Below are 17,361 nucleotides of genomic sequence, written 5' to 3'. Positions count from 1 at the left end.
ATCACATCCACGATTACTACAAGAAGGCGCTCGATCGACTCCCGCCGGAGCTGATCCCGAGCCTCCTCGACGCCGGCTTCTGCTTCGGCTTCCTCGACCCTGTGTCCAACATCATCTCCAACACCGTCGTCCACGAGCTAGGCAAGGGGAAGAAGAGGAAGAGACCACGACGATCCACCGGCAGCACCAAGAAGAGCACCAGCGAAGCGGATAACCGACGGACCAGGTGCAAGACCATCTCCGAGATCATAGAGTCGAGCAAAGACTTCTCCATGAAACCCAATCGCTCCGGGTCGAAGGACGCTGGCATCGCGGTACGGTCATTGCGCGGTCTCGCCACATTCCTCACCTCCTACTTCCGCTACCTCACCATCCAGGACGCCCTGCGCTACTTGCGTCTGTCCAAGGCAGACCTTCTAGTTGCCGTGCATCTCATCCAGGAGGATTATTGTTCCACATACACATTCACCATGCACGACATGACGGCCAGAATCGCTCTCGGCTGTGCTGCCATCTCCTCCGCAATGCATCCCGGGGTTGTCCCAGCATTTGTGTCTAGATCGCTCTTGCTGGCTTCCCATGTCGACGAGGTCTCCAACCTTGTGCCGACAAAGGGCTGCATCGGCCATTCCACTATAAACAGACTCTCTGAGCTATTCACCTTAACCAAGGATGATATTATGATGGACGACGACCCACAGAGGCCTATGCAGCGTGCCATCTCAAGGATGCAACGCTGCAGCGAAAGGAGGAAGACTGCAGTCGTTCCAGCAGTGGGGCTGGATTATTCTCTCAAGCTATTGCTCCTGGATAAAATCCATGTGCTGTACCTCGAGGCGATTTCTCGCATTCCAAGGCACGAGTTGTGTTCGCGCCACCACCGTGGCCTCCTCAAGGCTGGCCACTGCTACGGGCCTTTTGATCCTGTCACCAACATAATCCTCAACACCATTTGGTATGACACCGTGTTTCCTGCGGAGCGAGAGTTCGAGGTCGAAATGATCTCCACGAAGAAGCTTGCACGCATCGAGTGCCTCTCCCTTGAGGGTCTTGTTGCCTACGTATGTGCCCTCTTTCCTGACCTTTCTACATATCAAGCTATGAGGTACCTGCTTATAAACAACGCCCAGCTTGATAGGGTCATTATGAGCGCAAAAGAAGATGGTCATGATCAAGCCTTCCCCTTTTGTCACTCCGAGGCCTATGATGCCGCCTCTCTTGCAGCATGTCATCCTAGCGCTACTGCGTTTGTAGAATTTGCAACAAGAGTAGTGCCAGCCATGGGAGAAACCCTGCGTTCAACGCTTGACGTTAATGGGATGCTCTCCTCCAGTGATGTTTGTACCATATCTGAAACTTTATCACAAAAGTTTCCGCCTAGTAAATTTCCGAAGCTGGTTCCAGGTTTGAACATGCACGCCTCCAATACTATCGCAGGCAAACGTATGAAATTTAAGGCTTTCCACAGTGCAATTGTCAAAAGGGTTAAAGCTGCATTGCTCAGATATGCACAACGAGTGGTGAGTTTATTTTTTTGGTCCTGTTACATCTTCTCTTAGCAGTACCTCTGATAATACCTCTGCTGATTTTGTCCTTATCTGAATATAGGGACAGGAATATGAACTTCATGTTATCTGTGATGTAAATGCTGAAATACCTGAGCATGGTATATGCTACATCCCAGGCGACTACAAATACCCATTTTCTCACATGAACATCTTGGCAAAACGAAAAGGTTTGCAGATTGCTGATGCTGATGCAGTTCCCACACTCTTCTTCATTGAGTGTAGCAACATTGATGAAGACGTGGCATCTTTGTGCTGCTCTATATTAGAGCCATCAAAAGATGCTGGTATGCTCTCTCTCTTAAATTCATATCTAGACATATCATTCTTCCTCACATGGCTACTTAGTACTCCCTCCGATCCCTTTTAATTGACTCGAATTTAGTGCAGTTTTATACTAAATCCGAGTCAACTAAAAGAGATCGGAGGGAGTAGTTTATTTATCATAATCCTTTGAAAGGATGCTTACCTGCTACAGAATACATAAAATCAGAAAAAATGTATTTGACAAATCATATAATCAACTAGAAATATTGCTTGTTATGTCCCTGATTAGCATCCAAAGATCGGTGATAAATACCTAGAAAATTCATACTTATTCCACAGTATGTGAATCTTGTTGCCCATAATCATACTAGAATCAGTTTGATGGATGCTGTGAAGGAATTTGTTGTGAACATATTGTCGCAACTTATGTTGACAAATGACCCATATATGTAGGATAAAGTTTTTTGACATCTGACTTGGTGTATTTACAGGGAGTTCACATGTTAAGTTTATTATAGTGATGATGAAAAAATAGATTACACCCTTTTACCAGAAAAAAAAACGAGTCTGCCATATTATTTGTATAATGTAGTTACATGATTGTTGATTTGTCTTGGTCACGGGTATCATTACCACCAACATAGCTTGTGTTCTAATTGCCCAGCCAATTGCCAATTTACCATCACCTCCTGGCCCTTTTGCCATCCTATCTAATCTAAACAGGGATCTTTCCAGTTTGTTGTGAATTGTGATCACTGCAGTCAGATGCTTAGCTAGGAATGAGATGCAGGAAAGCAAAATCACCTCAAGCTACTCAAGGTGCAGGAGGCTGTTTGTTGTGCAATCTCCATTCTCATATCTCCTTCGCCTCTCACCATCCACCTCTTCCTGATTCTTCGCATTGCTCACAAACCTGGCTGTTACTCAACTGCTCCAGCCCAATTCCTTGTATCCTCCTGGCTGATTCGTTAAGAGGATTCTTGGAAGTATGTCTGACACGTATTGCGCCGTATCTGAATGTGCAAGGATGCGAAAATTTGGATGCATACCGGTCAACACTAAGTGATGTTCTGGCTATCATCATTTCATATTAGGTATCTCCCTATCAAAGGAGAAACAGCAATGGTCCTACCTGTTGCTCTGCACCCCAAGGGAATACAGATAGAAATACTGACTGATTACCCTCATGACCTCATTCTTGCTACTTCAATAGTATGCCATATGCAATGCTATATGCCACTCTTAATGATTAATGTATTATGCATACATGCCCTCTGTCCTAAGTGGTTCTTGATCCTGCACAAATCAGAGATTCCTATATGACTGACGGATGGTTGCGTACTGTCATGTCCTAATATGAACATTTGTGCAGTTGATGTTTTTTATTGTTATAATTACTCATTAGGATTGAAGTGATATACATGTTAAGTTGACATGATCTCTTTTGTTTTGCTTTGAGAAAAGGCCGCTGCTTTCACTGTGAGTGCGAAGGGATCAAGATTATCCATCCACCTTCAGAAACATACCATGGGCGCTGCACTGAATTTGAGGATATGGCTAGTGGAAAAAATCCAGTGTCCAACGAAGATCTTATTAGTCAAGGGAAGTACGGGACTCTGTTTATCGATACAATGGAAGATGACTGTGTCTATTTTGATTCTGCATGGGACGGTGACTTTGCTGTATCCATGAACGAGATGGAGCAAGATAGGGATGAAGAGGAATATTTCTCTTGGTTAAAAAATGAGACGCAAGAGTTAATGGCTTACAATAAGGGTCTCTTTGTTAATAGTTAACTGTTTCTTGTGCTGTTTGTGCCTTTTATTATGGCTTTGATTACTGCAGTCTGATGTTTAGCTAAGAATGAGATGCAGCAACATTTGAGGTGCAGGAGCCTGTTTGATGTGCTATCTCCATTCTCATGCCCCTCTCTGTGCTAGTTCTATCTCCGCCTCTCACCATCCACCTCTTCCTGATTCTACGCATTGCTGGCTGGCTGGTATCTGAACTGCCCCGAGCCCAATTCCTTGTATCCTCCTGGCTCATTTGTTAAGAGGATTCTTGGTAATATGTCTGACAGTTGTTCCCCCGCATCTGACATGTGCCAAGGATGCAAAAGTTTGGATACATTCCGGACTCTAATTGATGTTCCTGCTATCATCATCATATTAGGTATCTGAGTATCTCCCTATCAAAAGAAACAACAATAATGGTCCTACCTGTGACTTTGCATCCCCAGGGGAATATAGATAGAAAGAGCGATTGATTATGCCATGACCGTATTCTTGTTACTCCCTCCGTTTTTATATGTAAAGCCACTTTGTATTTCGAGCCAAAACTTTGATCAATAAAATATGAGTTACATGACGGAGGGAGTACTTCAATAGTATGCCATATGCAATGCTATACATATGCCACTTAATGATTAATTAATGTATTGTGCATGCATGCCCTCAGTCCTAGGTGGTTCACCAAGCAGAGATACGAATGAAAGACTGAGGGGTGTGGTTGCATACTGTTATGTCCTAATATGAACATTTGTGCAGTTGATGCTTTTTTTATTTTGCCTTTGAGAACAGGCCGCTGCTTTCACTGTGAGTGCGAAGGGACCAAGATTATAAATCCAACTTCAGAAACATACCGTGGGTGCTGCACATAATTCGAGGATATGGCTAGTGGAAAAATCCAGTGTGCAATGAAGAACTTATCAGTCAAGGGAAGTACTGGTATGGGACTCTGTTTGTAGATACAATGGAAGAGACTGTCTATTTCGATTCAGTGTGGGATGCTGAATTCGCTGTATCCATTAACGAAATGGAGCAGGACAGGGATGAGGATTTCTCTTGGTTAAAAAAGGAGGTGCAAGAGTTCCATCTTGGCTTACTAAATGGATCTCCCTGTTAATAGTTAGCTGTTGCTTCTGTTGTTTGTGCCTTTCATTATGTGTTCTTTTTTCGATAATACTACATATGAAGCTTGGAGTTACTGGACCTTCCAAGCCTTGGGCATATATATATAGATGTGTTTCAATATGCAGAGCACAAGCAAATGTCATTGTTTGATGACCATTCTTAGTTTCGACAATCTAAGTAGGAGTAACATTATTCGATCATGCCATCGTTTTGCAGGCCGGAGCACAGAGGTTCTAGAGACAAGCCTAGTACTGAAGCCTAACTCAACAACATCCAATTTTGATCAATCAATCCGCTGTTTGACATTCTAATTTATTCAGATCAATAAACCCAATTGCAAGGCATCTGACCTCGCATAAATGCAGAATGTGCCAAAATGAGATAATAGTAGGTCTCAGTTCAAGACACGAAGGGTACAGAGAACATAAATTATTCCTGGGTTAACAGATGCAATATAGCTTGCCCAACAAGGCAGCTCCACTTTTCCCTTGTATAACATGTTAAATACTTCCATTTGTATTGTTACTGTCTTATGATCACGTGATCATTGCAATTGCCAATCGGTGGTATACTAACTAATACACATATTCTTATCCAACAGTAACTAAAAACCACTACGGCTCCAACTAGGATGATTACCAGGAAATATAATCCTAAAGCTGTAAGAAACCTCAGCGATGGAAAGAATGCAATGACCAATTCTCGTGCAAAATTTTCCACGTGGTCTACACATGTGGCGGAGTTCTGTCTTATCTTTGCCTTGTGAATAATCTTTCTATTTTGTCCTCGTGATGACTATCTGTGTGATATCAATAAGAGCACGCCTTGAAATCAGAACATCTTCATCGTCACTGTCTGGGAGAGCTTCTATGGCCTTGATCGCAAGGTTAACATGTTCTCGTGCAAGCTCTTTTGTTCTTTCGATACCCCGGCTCTTCTGGAGGTAGTCCAAGGCCTGCGATTTGCAAGTACAGGTCAACACAGTTTTTCTCAACATGGTGTGGATATGAATCATATGGTGACTACTATGTTAGCTAATAGCTATCTCAATTCAAACTCCTGGTTGAATGACTAAGTTCTAAAATCTGTTCTTCTGAATTGTCCAAGTGTCTGGTCTACTGTCTACAAAAATGACGATTATGCATCAATAGCATAATGAGCATCTGCATTGAAGTGTAACATTCCAAAAGATGTACTCCCTCCGCCCCATTGAAGTTGTCCTAGATTTGTCTCAATTCGGATGTATCAAGACAATATCTAGTGTGTGGAAACATCCAAATTTAGACAAATCTAAGACAAGTTTCATGAGACCGAGGGAGTGGGAGTATATGTTTGTTTTTACCCTATAGGTAGAATAAAATGAACAATGAAAAAGACAGCACCCATTCTTGATACAAAATAATAACTCACAAGATCAACATTTGCAGGATTGTCAAAACCCTGGTCAACAACATCATGTAATTGTGGGAATTCTTCCATTGCATATAGCATCGGGGCAGTAATGATTCCCTGCATCATGAATGCCATTATGTCAAGAGAAAAACAACCACTGCCTGCGCGGCTAGGAGTAAACAAGAGAAACAGCAGAATGTTCTCCTCGGTTGACACATTTCTAACTGGATATACTGGTAATTTGTTAAATATGTGAGCATTAAGAAACAAGTATTTTTAGTATTTTGATACAAAAGCTCTTTGTTAGCCGCATTTTGCATCTAACTTTCACTTGCACTACCACAATGCATAGGCAATTATTATTCTTCCAGCAGTATGTGAAGTGTATTGCGATTCAATGACGGCTAAAAAAGACACAATTATGCGAGTCCTCCTTTGTGAGAAGTACTCTTATCTACACAGATGAGGGTGACAAATTCAAGACAGTGGTTAATGCAATTACGGCAACACACATTTTAGTATCAGACAAGACGCAGTCTATGCATATAAGCCAATGTAGCAATATTTGGCCAGCAAAATTTTATGTATATATGCCCTAATGAAGGCTAACAAACGATATTCCAAGTAGTTGGAACTTTGGAGGGCAAACGGCAATTTCAGATAATAGACATTGCAAATAAAATATAACAAGAACAAGAGGGCTGCCATTACATGACGAATATCAGATAATGAACCCTTTCCAAGTGACGCAGATGTGCCTGTGAAATCAAGAACATCATCGATCAACTGGAACGCTAGACCCTGCAATGATATCGAGTTAATTAATTTCCTGCCACGCTAACAGGAGAACATTAGATGGGATAAAAAAAAAAGAGAACTGCAAGATGCTTTACAAACCAGGTTTCGTCCATATTCGTATGCAAGCAATGAAACATCAGCAGTGTGCCCAGCAAGAATAGCAACAGACTTGCAACTATTTGATATCAATGATGCTGTTTTGTAGTATGTCTTCTGTAAGTAGTATTCCATACTGCACGATTTTTAAGAATCATATCAGAACCAACAAACAATGACATCGAAATAAAATGAGGAAACGTAGTAAATAAAGAAGCAAATATGTCCAAGCATCTTTTATCCTGCATCTCTTGGTTTTAGTTTTTAATTTTAGGGTATCTCTTGGTTTTAGTTGTTAGATGTGATACGATGAACAACTGGAATCATGACAGAGATAAATAGTTAACCTTCGCCGTTGCTCTCTGCTTGTTGAAATTTGCATAGTTTCACCAGTGACTAGATGCTCCACCGCAGTTGCCATTAGAGATACCACCTGCATAAATTAGGTTGATTAAGTAGAGTAATATATAACACTTGCAAGAAACAGAGCACGCAAGTACTGCAAACATAAGGAACAACCTGGAATTACAATATGAGCTCAGCTGGGAAACGGGAAATAGGCAAGGACAATATTTGTGAGTGATAATTCAGTTGAATGCATAAGCTTGAACTGAGAAAAAAAACAAGACACATGAGCCCCTAAAAAATGAGACTGCCAGCTTAATATTAACTAGCTAAATACTTTTCGAACGGAAAAAAGCAAAATATTCATGTGCTATAACAGATATACTCCCTCTGTTCCAATGAATAAGGCTTAGAAGTCGTTTGGAAGCCAGGCTTTCATTTCGTTTGTAGCATTTTGAAATGAATACATGTATTCATTTCATTTATATTGTAATTCCAGAAATGGACACTTGTTTGGTTGCCACAGGAATTGCAAATGACAGCAGAATTCAATATTGAATTTGTAAATGGCTTCCATAGAGAAACGCAAATGACAGGTCTCAACTCGGAATCGTGTTTACCCATGGCGTCATTTTGCTGGATTTCCTAAATGAAATGACGGCCCAATTCTGTGGCAACCAAACAGCCCACCTATGGAATTCCGAAATGAATTCCAGGATTCCAGGCCCAAATGATGGATACCAAACGTGTAACATCCCAAGTTTTAACAATAATACAATCAAGTGAGAGATTCAATTACTCAAATTTTGCAATAAACAAAAAACTTTTTATATGCATATAAGTGCCACATATAGTTTCATGCATTTGAGTGTTTTCTTTTTGTGCAATTGCCATGATGAGTATTAGTGTGCTTAACAATTGCTATGTGAACCCTAACCAAGATGATCAAACCCTAATTTGAGGAGAAATAGAGAAAATGGGAAAAACCCATATTACACTTACATACAACTTACACCAAAATGCAAATCTTCACCCTAGGCCATAATTGCTTGCCCCCTTGCTTTTAAAATACTTAGATATGATAAACTAACACTTTTGCATCCTTGGATCAAGAATCAAACACAAGGAAATCTCAAATTCATCTTACATATGATAATGGTCACTTGGCCCAAAAATATTTTCTTCACCACTTTACCTCTCTGATTCTCTCAACTCTTGAACTAAACTTAGTCAACCAAAGCCATGTCATCCAAGACCATGTCAAGGTCTACAACTTTCATGTTGACCACCCTCCCTAGAGTTGACTAGGTTGACCAGTAGAGAGTTGACAAGAGAGGACTTTGAATCAAAATGAAGATGACCTCAAATTTGAAATGTTGCAAATCAATTCCAAAATGAGCACCACCACCACCAATCTTTCACTTTAATTATATAATTGAGTTGTGCCAAAAAGATTTCCAAAATTTGACCAAAATGTTCATGCGGGCATTGTGTCGAACATGGCCAAGTGCATAATTCCTGAATGGTGTCACATGCTATTACACGAATGGATTCTTGACTAAACCTCTTTAAACTTGTGATCATTTGATCCCTCCTGGCTCCCCGCATCGAGCTTGGTACATGCTAGGACTTGGCAGAGTGGAAAAGTGAGGAGAAACTCACCATGCCGTGCACACCCTGCCACCCATGGCACCCTCTCTCCAGCCCCTCCTCTCAACGTTTCTCTTTGTCCCGCAGCATCTTGGCATCACGAGGAACCTCACCGTACACTCCCCGCCCTCGCCAAGCCTCGCCATTGGCCGGAACGCGCGTGTCCAAAACGATGCTGCAGGCGCAGCTGGAAGACGCGCGCTCACCGCGCACCGGACGCGCTAGTACGTCGTGCACTCGAGCGACACCGTCCTCCCCGCATCCCTACCAAAGACGTTGAGCAGCCTACACCCTGCCCTCTATCACCTAGCCACACTCGAGCAGCGCGAGGAGGACTCGCCACCGTCGTCCTCGCCGCGCGAGGCACCGCGCGGTACCGTGATGATCACCACACGCGCCGAGCTATCCCGCCGTCCCCTCGCCACGCCGCCTAGTCCTCGAGCATCGCCGAGACGACGCCTACAAGATGTTGTCCTCGCCTTGCCCTTTCGATCGACGGAGTAGGCCACGCCGTCGATGCGCCCTTGCAAAGACCTCACCCGCCCACCCTCGCCCGCTATAAACAGAGCACCTCAGCCCGCAACTTCTTCACACCATCTCGGTCCCCTCTCTTCACCGATCACTCTCCCCACCTCAATTTAACACCACATCGCCGGAGCAACGGTGAATTGGAAGCTCGAGGTCCGCCGGAGCCCGCGGGAAGCCTCCGCTTCGATTGGAGCCTCCCCGAGCGCCGCCGGCCCCCAAGCTCTTCCTCATCTACTTCCACTTCTCCGCGCACACGCGCGTACCTCGCAACGGCCCGGCAGGCTCTCCCACCCCTAGGCTCGCCGTCGATGAGCCGTCGTCGTCGAAGACGACGATGCTCCGGCGACCGGCCGCATCATGTTCTAATCCTACGCTCTCTCGGCTGCTGCGTACCGCTCCGGCTGTTTAAAGAGTCACCGATGTGAGTTCCCACCTCGTCAGGCGGCCCACTCACACGGCGCGTTACTGGGCCGTAACGTTTCGTTTAAATTTTGGGCCGTAGGCTTTTCCCGCGCGGCCCAGTTGGTTTAAATTTCGTTTAATTCGTTTAAATACAAATGCTTACTGATGTCAACTTCACATTTGAATAGTTTGAAATCTACCAAACCAAATCTAGCAAATTTTATACCGTTGGAAAGCCAATGAAATTATCTAGCTCATGCCACTGGTCCCACCTCCAAATTCGAAGTAGATTTAATCTGATAAAAAAGACAAGACAGGAACTTTTGAACATTCAAACTTTATTTAAAATTCAACCATAATCGAATTTGAATTGATTCCAACTCTAATAAATCACAAATGATGCCCTCTAATTGATTATGCAATAATATAGACAGGTTATTTGTATGATCATGGATGAGATGAAATAAAATGACTATGTAGTCAATTCTAGAGCAAGTAAACTTGGGTTTCAAACTTAACAAATAATATGGGAGCTACCATCTCATTTAAATCTTGATCCTAAGTAATATGACACTGTGGAAATGACTTAGGTTAATGAACCCCGATATTTATTACTTAGAGATTTTAATTCATTTAAAATGTTAGTATTTAAACTATGTGAAGTGTAGTGCTTGCAATTAACTTGTACTCACATATAGATAGATATGAAATGTTGACTTTGGTCAACCTATATTTCATACTGATTATTATATGATGAGATTAAATTTTAGCATGAAGTAATAAGGAGAGATTGATTTCTCTAATGGAGCTGTACATACCAAAGGTTAAGAAATAGTAATAATGCTAAGAGAAATTATTTTCTCTTAAATAAGAACTCATCCAACAATCCACCATGCCATGCTTGATTGATGAGGATTAGTGTGTGAACCCTTTTAAGTGTTTCTAGTTTAGTATGTGAGCTTGGTTTAGTATTTATACCTCGTATTCGCATATAGACCTAGTAACGAGGATTACCAAGAGGAGTGAGGCCTACTCTCAGAAGAAGAAGAGAACTTCCGATAACTACTCAGCCGAGGCAAGCTAACCCTTGCTAAACACAAGTGCTTAGCTCTACAGAGCAAAGGCACCATCACACTTTACTTTTATGTATTACCTATCCCATGTTTTTACTTACTTTTACTTTTGCTTATTTATTTCAAAGTACTTTTTGATTTATGATTCACTTGGTCTAGACTAGAACAATACTTGATTTTAGATTAGCACCACTCAAAGCTAGATAGCACCCCTCATATAGTTGCTAGTGCTAATCAATTAAAATTGACTACTCTAGATGGGAACATGGTGAAGTGAAATGACTTTGAAAGAAAGTAAAATGGAGATAGATGAACAAGAGAAGATGGTGATTTTTGATAAAATTGATGATGCCGTGGTTTGAATGCGATAGGCCTTCCAATGTACACATAGCACCCCCACAATACACTGATTATGGGTCGGGTTAGGCCCATAGGCGACGAAAAATGCCCCTTAGTTGACGATTTTGGGACGTTGTCTATCAGAACTTTTCTTGTAGTGAAGCCCTGTGCAGTTCCCGGGTTAACAGTTGGTTCTCACCGGGGGGCCAAGCTCATGGGGAGAGGTGCCTATACTAGGACATATAAGTGAAAGGTTATGGTTGATGATCCGCGTACTGAGTTACGATGATTCGGGGTTATCCTCGACGGATGTAATCAAAAGTTGTGGCACAAGAGTACAACCTCTGCAGAGTGTTAAACCTATTCGAATAGCCGTGTCCGCGGTTACGGACGGTTGGAAAGGCCATACTACTTCCGTTATCAGAATTTATGTTGAAATGGTGATGGTGATAGCTGAATTGATTTGGATCCCAAATGAATTGTGGGAATGACACTAATGTTCCCACTTGAGTTAGTCTATTAAATAATGAGGATTTTATTAAATGTTTATCAAAGGAAAACCTGGCTTTATGCAAATAAACCTAGAGCTTAGTACCCCTTTACTACACTTAATATGTTTTACCATAGTATTAGTTTGCGAGTACTTTAAAAGTACTCATGGCTTTGCCCTGGCTATTCAAATGCCAGACTTTGAAGAGGAGCAACAGTATCAGGATGATGGACAGCAGGACGTCTACGATAACTAGGATCGTCTTCTAACGTCAAGCGTTGCTGTGGAATATATAGTCCACTACTACTACGCTTCCGCTACTTATTTGTGATGTTGAACAATCTATTTGTGTAATATTGGATCATGTGATCCCTTGTTGTAAGACCTTATGTGTTGTAATAAATGATGACTCTGAACGACTTACTATTATGTCTCGCAAAAACAATCTTCCTGGGATTGCGATGTATGATGTAATAGGGCATCCGGACTTAAAAACCCGGGTGTTGACAAGTTGGTATCAGAGCCATTGTTTGACCTTAGGAGACCCTAGTTAGAATGGACGTCCAACAAACTTAGTTTATAATAAAATAGTTATGAAAATACACTCATACCCTTACCTTGGAAATCTTTTTTTAAAAAAAATAATCCATTTCATGATTATTACTTAAAATTTTGAACACTTACAATTATTAACTTACTTGTCACTCCCTCTACAGATGGAGCCTATCATCCCGACGGAGCCCTTCATCCAAACCCAAGTGTACGACTTGGCGAACGGTGGGGATCTGATCTTTGAAAGGGATCTGTTTGCTCTCACCGAGTTCCTCGGACGCTCGCCTCCCGTGTTCTACGGAGGCCAGATCTCGGACCAAGCCAACGGCCAGCTCCGGTGGCTCATCATGGCTAACCTTCACGGGAAGCCGGAGTCACCCATGTTCCGCCAGATCCGGTTCTCGCTCCGCGACAACACACGGGTGGATGGACTCGCCCATGCTCTGCGAGGAGTCTCTCGCTCGTACGTGCGGGCAGAACTCGGCTGGCCATCGAAGGGGAACGCTTTGCGCACTTCGCAAGGCACTCCTCTGTTGGTCTGCCCCTCAGCCTGCCATACCACCCCGTGCTGAGGCACCATGTGGATCACCTCGACTACATGCTGTTCGAGACTCGGTCTGCGCTGAATAACTCCCGCGCCGCCACCAACCACACTCAGCAGCAGCTGAACCAGTACGCGGAGACCATCAAGGTCATCGCAAAGGAGCGCAGGACTCTTCGCCAGCTGGTCGCGAAGAGGGACTCCACCATCCACCGCCTCAAGACCAAGATCTCCGTCCTGAAGGAGACCATCTCCACTCAGGTGGAGCAGCTCCAGATCCTGGAAGGAGAAGGCGAGGGGGAAGACATCCAAGGGGATGGCTACTCCAACGTCAGCAACGACAACGACTACGAGCCGGAGGAAGAAGGAGATCAGGACTTCTACCAGCACCTGCCTCCCGGGATGGACACCACCTTCCCGCTCCGCATCGATGGATAGCTTCCATCCCCTATCTGAGCACCGCGTAGTATGAGATGTATCGGTCCTTTGTATCCGCCCCATGTATTGTAGATTATTGAAAGGGTTCTTCAAACCCTCCGGATTGTTAGCTTGTAATAAGTGCTACTTTCATGACTATGTGGTGTGTAATATTATCATCTTCTGAATCAAGTTTTAAATATTTGTGATGTTTCTCCCCAAATTAAGCCATAGAAATTGTCCCTCTCATTTTATGATCCATATCTCTGTTCAGATGGCACCTCCCAATCGCAACGCAAATCCGGATGCACTGATGCAGATGTTGCAGCTTATGATGGAGGACAGAGAGGCTGAACGCGCTGAAAGGCAGGCCAATATAGCTGCTCTACAACAGTTAGCACAGAACAACCAAGGCCACGGGAACCATGATCACCCGGGCTCCAAGCTGAAGAACTTTCAGAACACCAACCCACCGGTGTTTAGCAAGACGGAGGAACCCCTTGATGCTGATGATTGGCTCCAAACCATGGAGAACAATCTTGAGGTTGCCGGAGTAGAAGATGATGACAAGGTGCTGTTTGCCACCCACTATCTGGCAGGACCCGCACGTGCCTGGTGGACAAGTGCTCGCGCATTGAATGCGGGGCAACTAATGACTTGGGCAGATTTCAAGCTCAAGTTTAGCAAGTACCATGTGCCACCGGGTCTCATCAAGAAGATGCGGGATGAGTTCCGCGAGTTAAAGCAAGGCCGTCTAACCGTGGTAGAATACCGCGACAGGTTCCTCACCCTGTCAAGGTACGCCCCGGATGAGACTGACACCACCGAGAAGAGGAAGGAGAGGTTCCTGAACGGACTGCACGATGAGATGCAGACCGTGTTGGTCAACATCCCTTTTGCTGACCTCGAAGCCCTTGTTGACTCCGCCATCCAGATGGAGGGCAAGTTGAACCAAGCCAATGAAAACCGCAAGCGCCGCATGATGCACCAGAGTGGGCCCAGCAACACCTCCAAGTTTCGCCCTGGCTCAAGCGGAGGATTCACCCCCAGGAATAACAGGCCACCGGCACAGATGTCGCGCCCCGGTTATCAGAACCGGAGTGGAGGAAACCCCAGGACGGGAGGACACCACCACAACAGCAACAACTTCGTCCACCACAACAACAACTTCAACCGCGCTCCGACAAGAGCCCCTGCCAACCCCAACACCAACACTGCTCCAAGGACTGGGAGCAATGCTATCCCTGTCGCCCCCAAGGACAAGTCCACCATCAAACTGCTATGAGTGTGGCGTGGTGGGGCACTACTCCAAAGAGTGTCCCCAGAGACTCGCCAAGATGGCCGCCAACACCACTGGCCCTGCTCAGCAGCAACGCCGTGTCGCCAACAACAAGAAGTTCGCCCCCAACAACCCGAACAACCGTAGCGGCCGCCTCTTTCACATGAGTGCGGAAGAAGCTCAGGAAGCCCCAGATGTCGTGCTGGGTATGTTCTCTGTTAACTCAATACCTGCAAGAGTGCTGTTTGATTCTGGAGCATCTCATTCATTTGTTACGGAAGAGTTTGCATGCACTAGTAAGATTCAACCCCTCAGTTTGAAGCATGTCATGGTAGTGCAAATACCTGGATCAACCACTAAAGCTAGAAAAATTTGCAAAGATGTTCCTATCAGAATTCATGAAATAGACTTTTATGCCAATCTGATTGTTCTGGGAACCAAAGGTTTGGAGGTAGTACTGGGTATGGACTGGATGTCCAAACATCATGGATTGATTGATTGTGCCAAGAAGGCCATCACCATGACTAGTAGCACCGGAGTGTTAGTTGAGCACATCTCAGAAAAACTGCCCAGAAAATTTACCTGCAACCAGAGTTTAACCAAACCCACCCTGGATCAAATCAGAGTCGTCTGTAGATACTCTGATGTGTTTCCAGATGACCTACCCGGTATGCCCCCGGATCGGGATATCGAGTTTATCATCGAGAGTTAATCCCCGGAACAGGACCTATAGCCCAGAGAGCTTACAGTATGAACCCGGCAGAATTGGTGGAACTAAAGAAACAACTGGATGATATGTTAGCCAAAGGTTTGATTAGACCAAGTGCATCACCCTGGAGATCACCAGTTTTGTTTGTGGACAAGAAGGATGGTGCGATCCGTTTATGCACGGATTACCGCAAGCTCAATGATGTCACCATCAAGAACAAGTATCCCTTGCCCAAAATAGAAGACCTGTTTGACCAGTTGGCCGGTGCCACCGTGTTCTCTAAGATTGATCTTAGGACAGGGTACCATCAGCTGAAGATCCGTGCATCGGACATCCCCAAAACTGCCTTCACCACCAGATATGGATTGTATGAGTACAATGTCATGTCATTTGGATTGACCAACGCCCCGCTTACTTCATGAATCTCATGAATAAGATCTTCATGAACTTCCTGGATAAGTTCGTCGTTGTCTTCATCGACGACATCCTTATCTACTCCAAAACCGAAGAAGAACATGAGCAACACTTGGAAATGGTCTTAGATACTCTTCGGGAACACCAGCTATACGCCAAGTTCAGCAAATGTGAGTTTTGGTTGAAGGAAGTAGGATTCCTGGGACACATCTTGTCAGCAGGAGGAATTGCCGTTGACCCCTCAAAGATAAAGACCGTGGCAGAATGGAAAGCCCCAACCACCCAGACTGAGGTCCGTGCATTTCTCGGATTGGCGGGATATTACCGCCGATTCATTGAAGGATTCTCAAGCATAGCCAGACCAATGACCCAATTGTTGAAAAAGGACAAGAAGTTCGAATGGACGAACAAGTGTGAAGAGAGCTTCCAACAGCTCAAGAGCAGACTGACTTCAGCCCCAATACTGATCATGCCGGACATCACCAAACCATTTGACGTGTATTGTGATGCCTCCAAGATTGGTCTTGGATGTGTGTTGATGCAAGAAGGCAAAGTGATCTCGTACCTATCAAGGCAACTGAAGCAGCATGAACAGAATTATCCAACCCATGACTTAGAGCTAGCAGCCGTCGTGTTAGCCTTGAAAGTATGGCGTCATTACCTCATGGGTAATCGATGCGAGATTTATTCGGATCACAAGAGTTTGAAGTATATCTTCACCCAGAAGGAGCTGAACATGAGGCAAAGGAGATGGTTAGAGTTAATCAAGGATTATGATATGGAAATCCACTATCACCCAGGGAAGGCCAATGTAGTAGCAGATGCTTTGAGTAGACTGCCGTGTCAGTTGAACTCCATGATTGCCGAAGAGCAACCTAGCCTTCACCAAGAGTTTGAACAGTTTAGAATGGAGCTAGTGAGTGAAGGATTTCTTGCCAGCATTGAACTTCAACCCACCCTGATTAGTCAAATCAAGGAAGCCCAGAAGAGCAATGCAAGCATTGACGGGATTAAGAGCCAGATAGCAGCAGGAAAAGCACCGGGATTCACTGTTGATGAAGAAGGAGTGCTATGGTACAACGGACGCCTTTGTGTGCCGTCAGATTTAGAGTTGAAGCAGGTCATTCTGAAAGAAGCCCATGACACTTTGTATTCTATTCACCCCGGAGGTACCAAGATGTACCAGGACTTAAAGGAACAGTTCTGGTGGCATGGGATGAAGCGAGAAATCGGGAGTTACATCGCCAAGTGTGACATCTGTCAGAGAGTCAAGGCAGAACATCAACGACCCACAGGACTGCTACAGCCCCTGCAGATTCCCGAATGGAAGTGGGATTCGGTAGGAATGGACTTCATCACCGGATTGCCCAGATCTAGTAAAGGGAATGATTCTATCTGGGTAGTGGTCGACAGATTGACCAAAGTTGCCCATTTCATCCCGGTCAAGACCACCTACCAAGGACCAAGACTTGCAGAGTTGTATATCTCACGGATAGTCAGCCTGCACGGAACCCCGAAGTCAATAGTATCTGATAGAGGATCCCAATTTACCTCCAGATTTTGGCAGAAGGTACATGAAGGACTCGGAACTA

The 17,361-nt window shown here is 44.3% G+C and overlaps 1 protein-coding gene across 1 annotated transcript in view; it reads right to left on the bottom strand.

The window, feature by feature from the left end:
• Window positions 1-5,156: 5,156 nt before the first annotated feature.
• The window catches only part of LOC124654759 (solanesyl-diphosphate synthase 1, mitochondrial-like), an 89,222-nt gene continuing 77,017 nt past the window's right edge, over window positions 5,157-17,361 (bottom strand). The window contains exons 6-10 of the mRNA XM_047193747.1: window positions 7,378-7,463; window positions 7,034-7,166; window positions 6,848-6,937; window positions 6,155-6,253; window positions 5,157-5,699 (exon numbers count right to left, since the gene is read on the bottom strand). Of these exons, the coding sequence (XP_047049703.1) occupies window positions 5,520-5,699; window positions 6,155-6,253; window positions 6,848-6,937; window positions 7,034-7,166; window positions 7,378-7,463 (588 nt within the window). The 3' untranslated portion in view covers window positions 5,157-5,519. The remainder of the gene's footprint in view (window positions 5,700-6,154; window positions 6,254-6,847; window positions 6,938-7,033; window positions 7,167-7,377; window positions 7,464-17,361) is intronic.

Source organism: Lolium rigidum, chromosome 5 (genome assembly GCF_022539505.1).
Source record: "Lolium rigidum isolate FL_2022 chromosome 5, APGP_CSIRO_Lrig_0.1, whole genome shotgun sequence".
Lineage (NCBI taxonomy): Eukaryota > Viridiplantae > Streptophyta > Magnoliopsida > Poales > Poaceae > Lolium > Lolium rigidum.
Note: the sequence above shows the minus strand (reverse complement) of the source record. Positions and strands in the feature narration are given on the sequence as shown.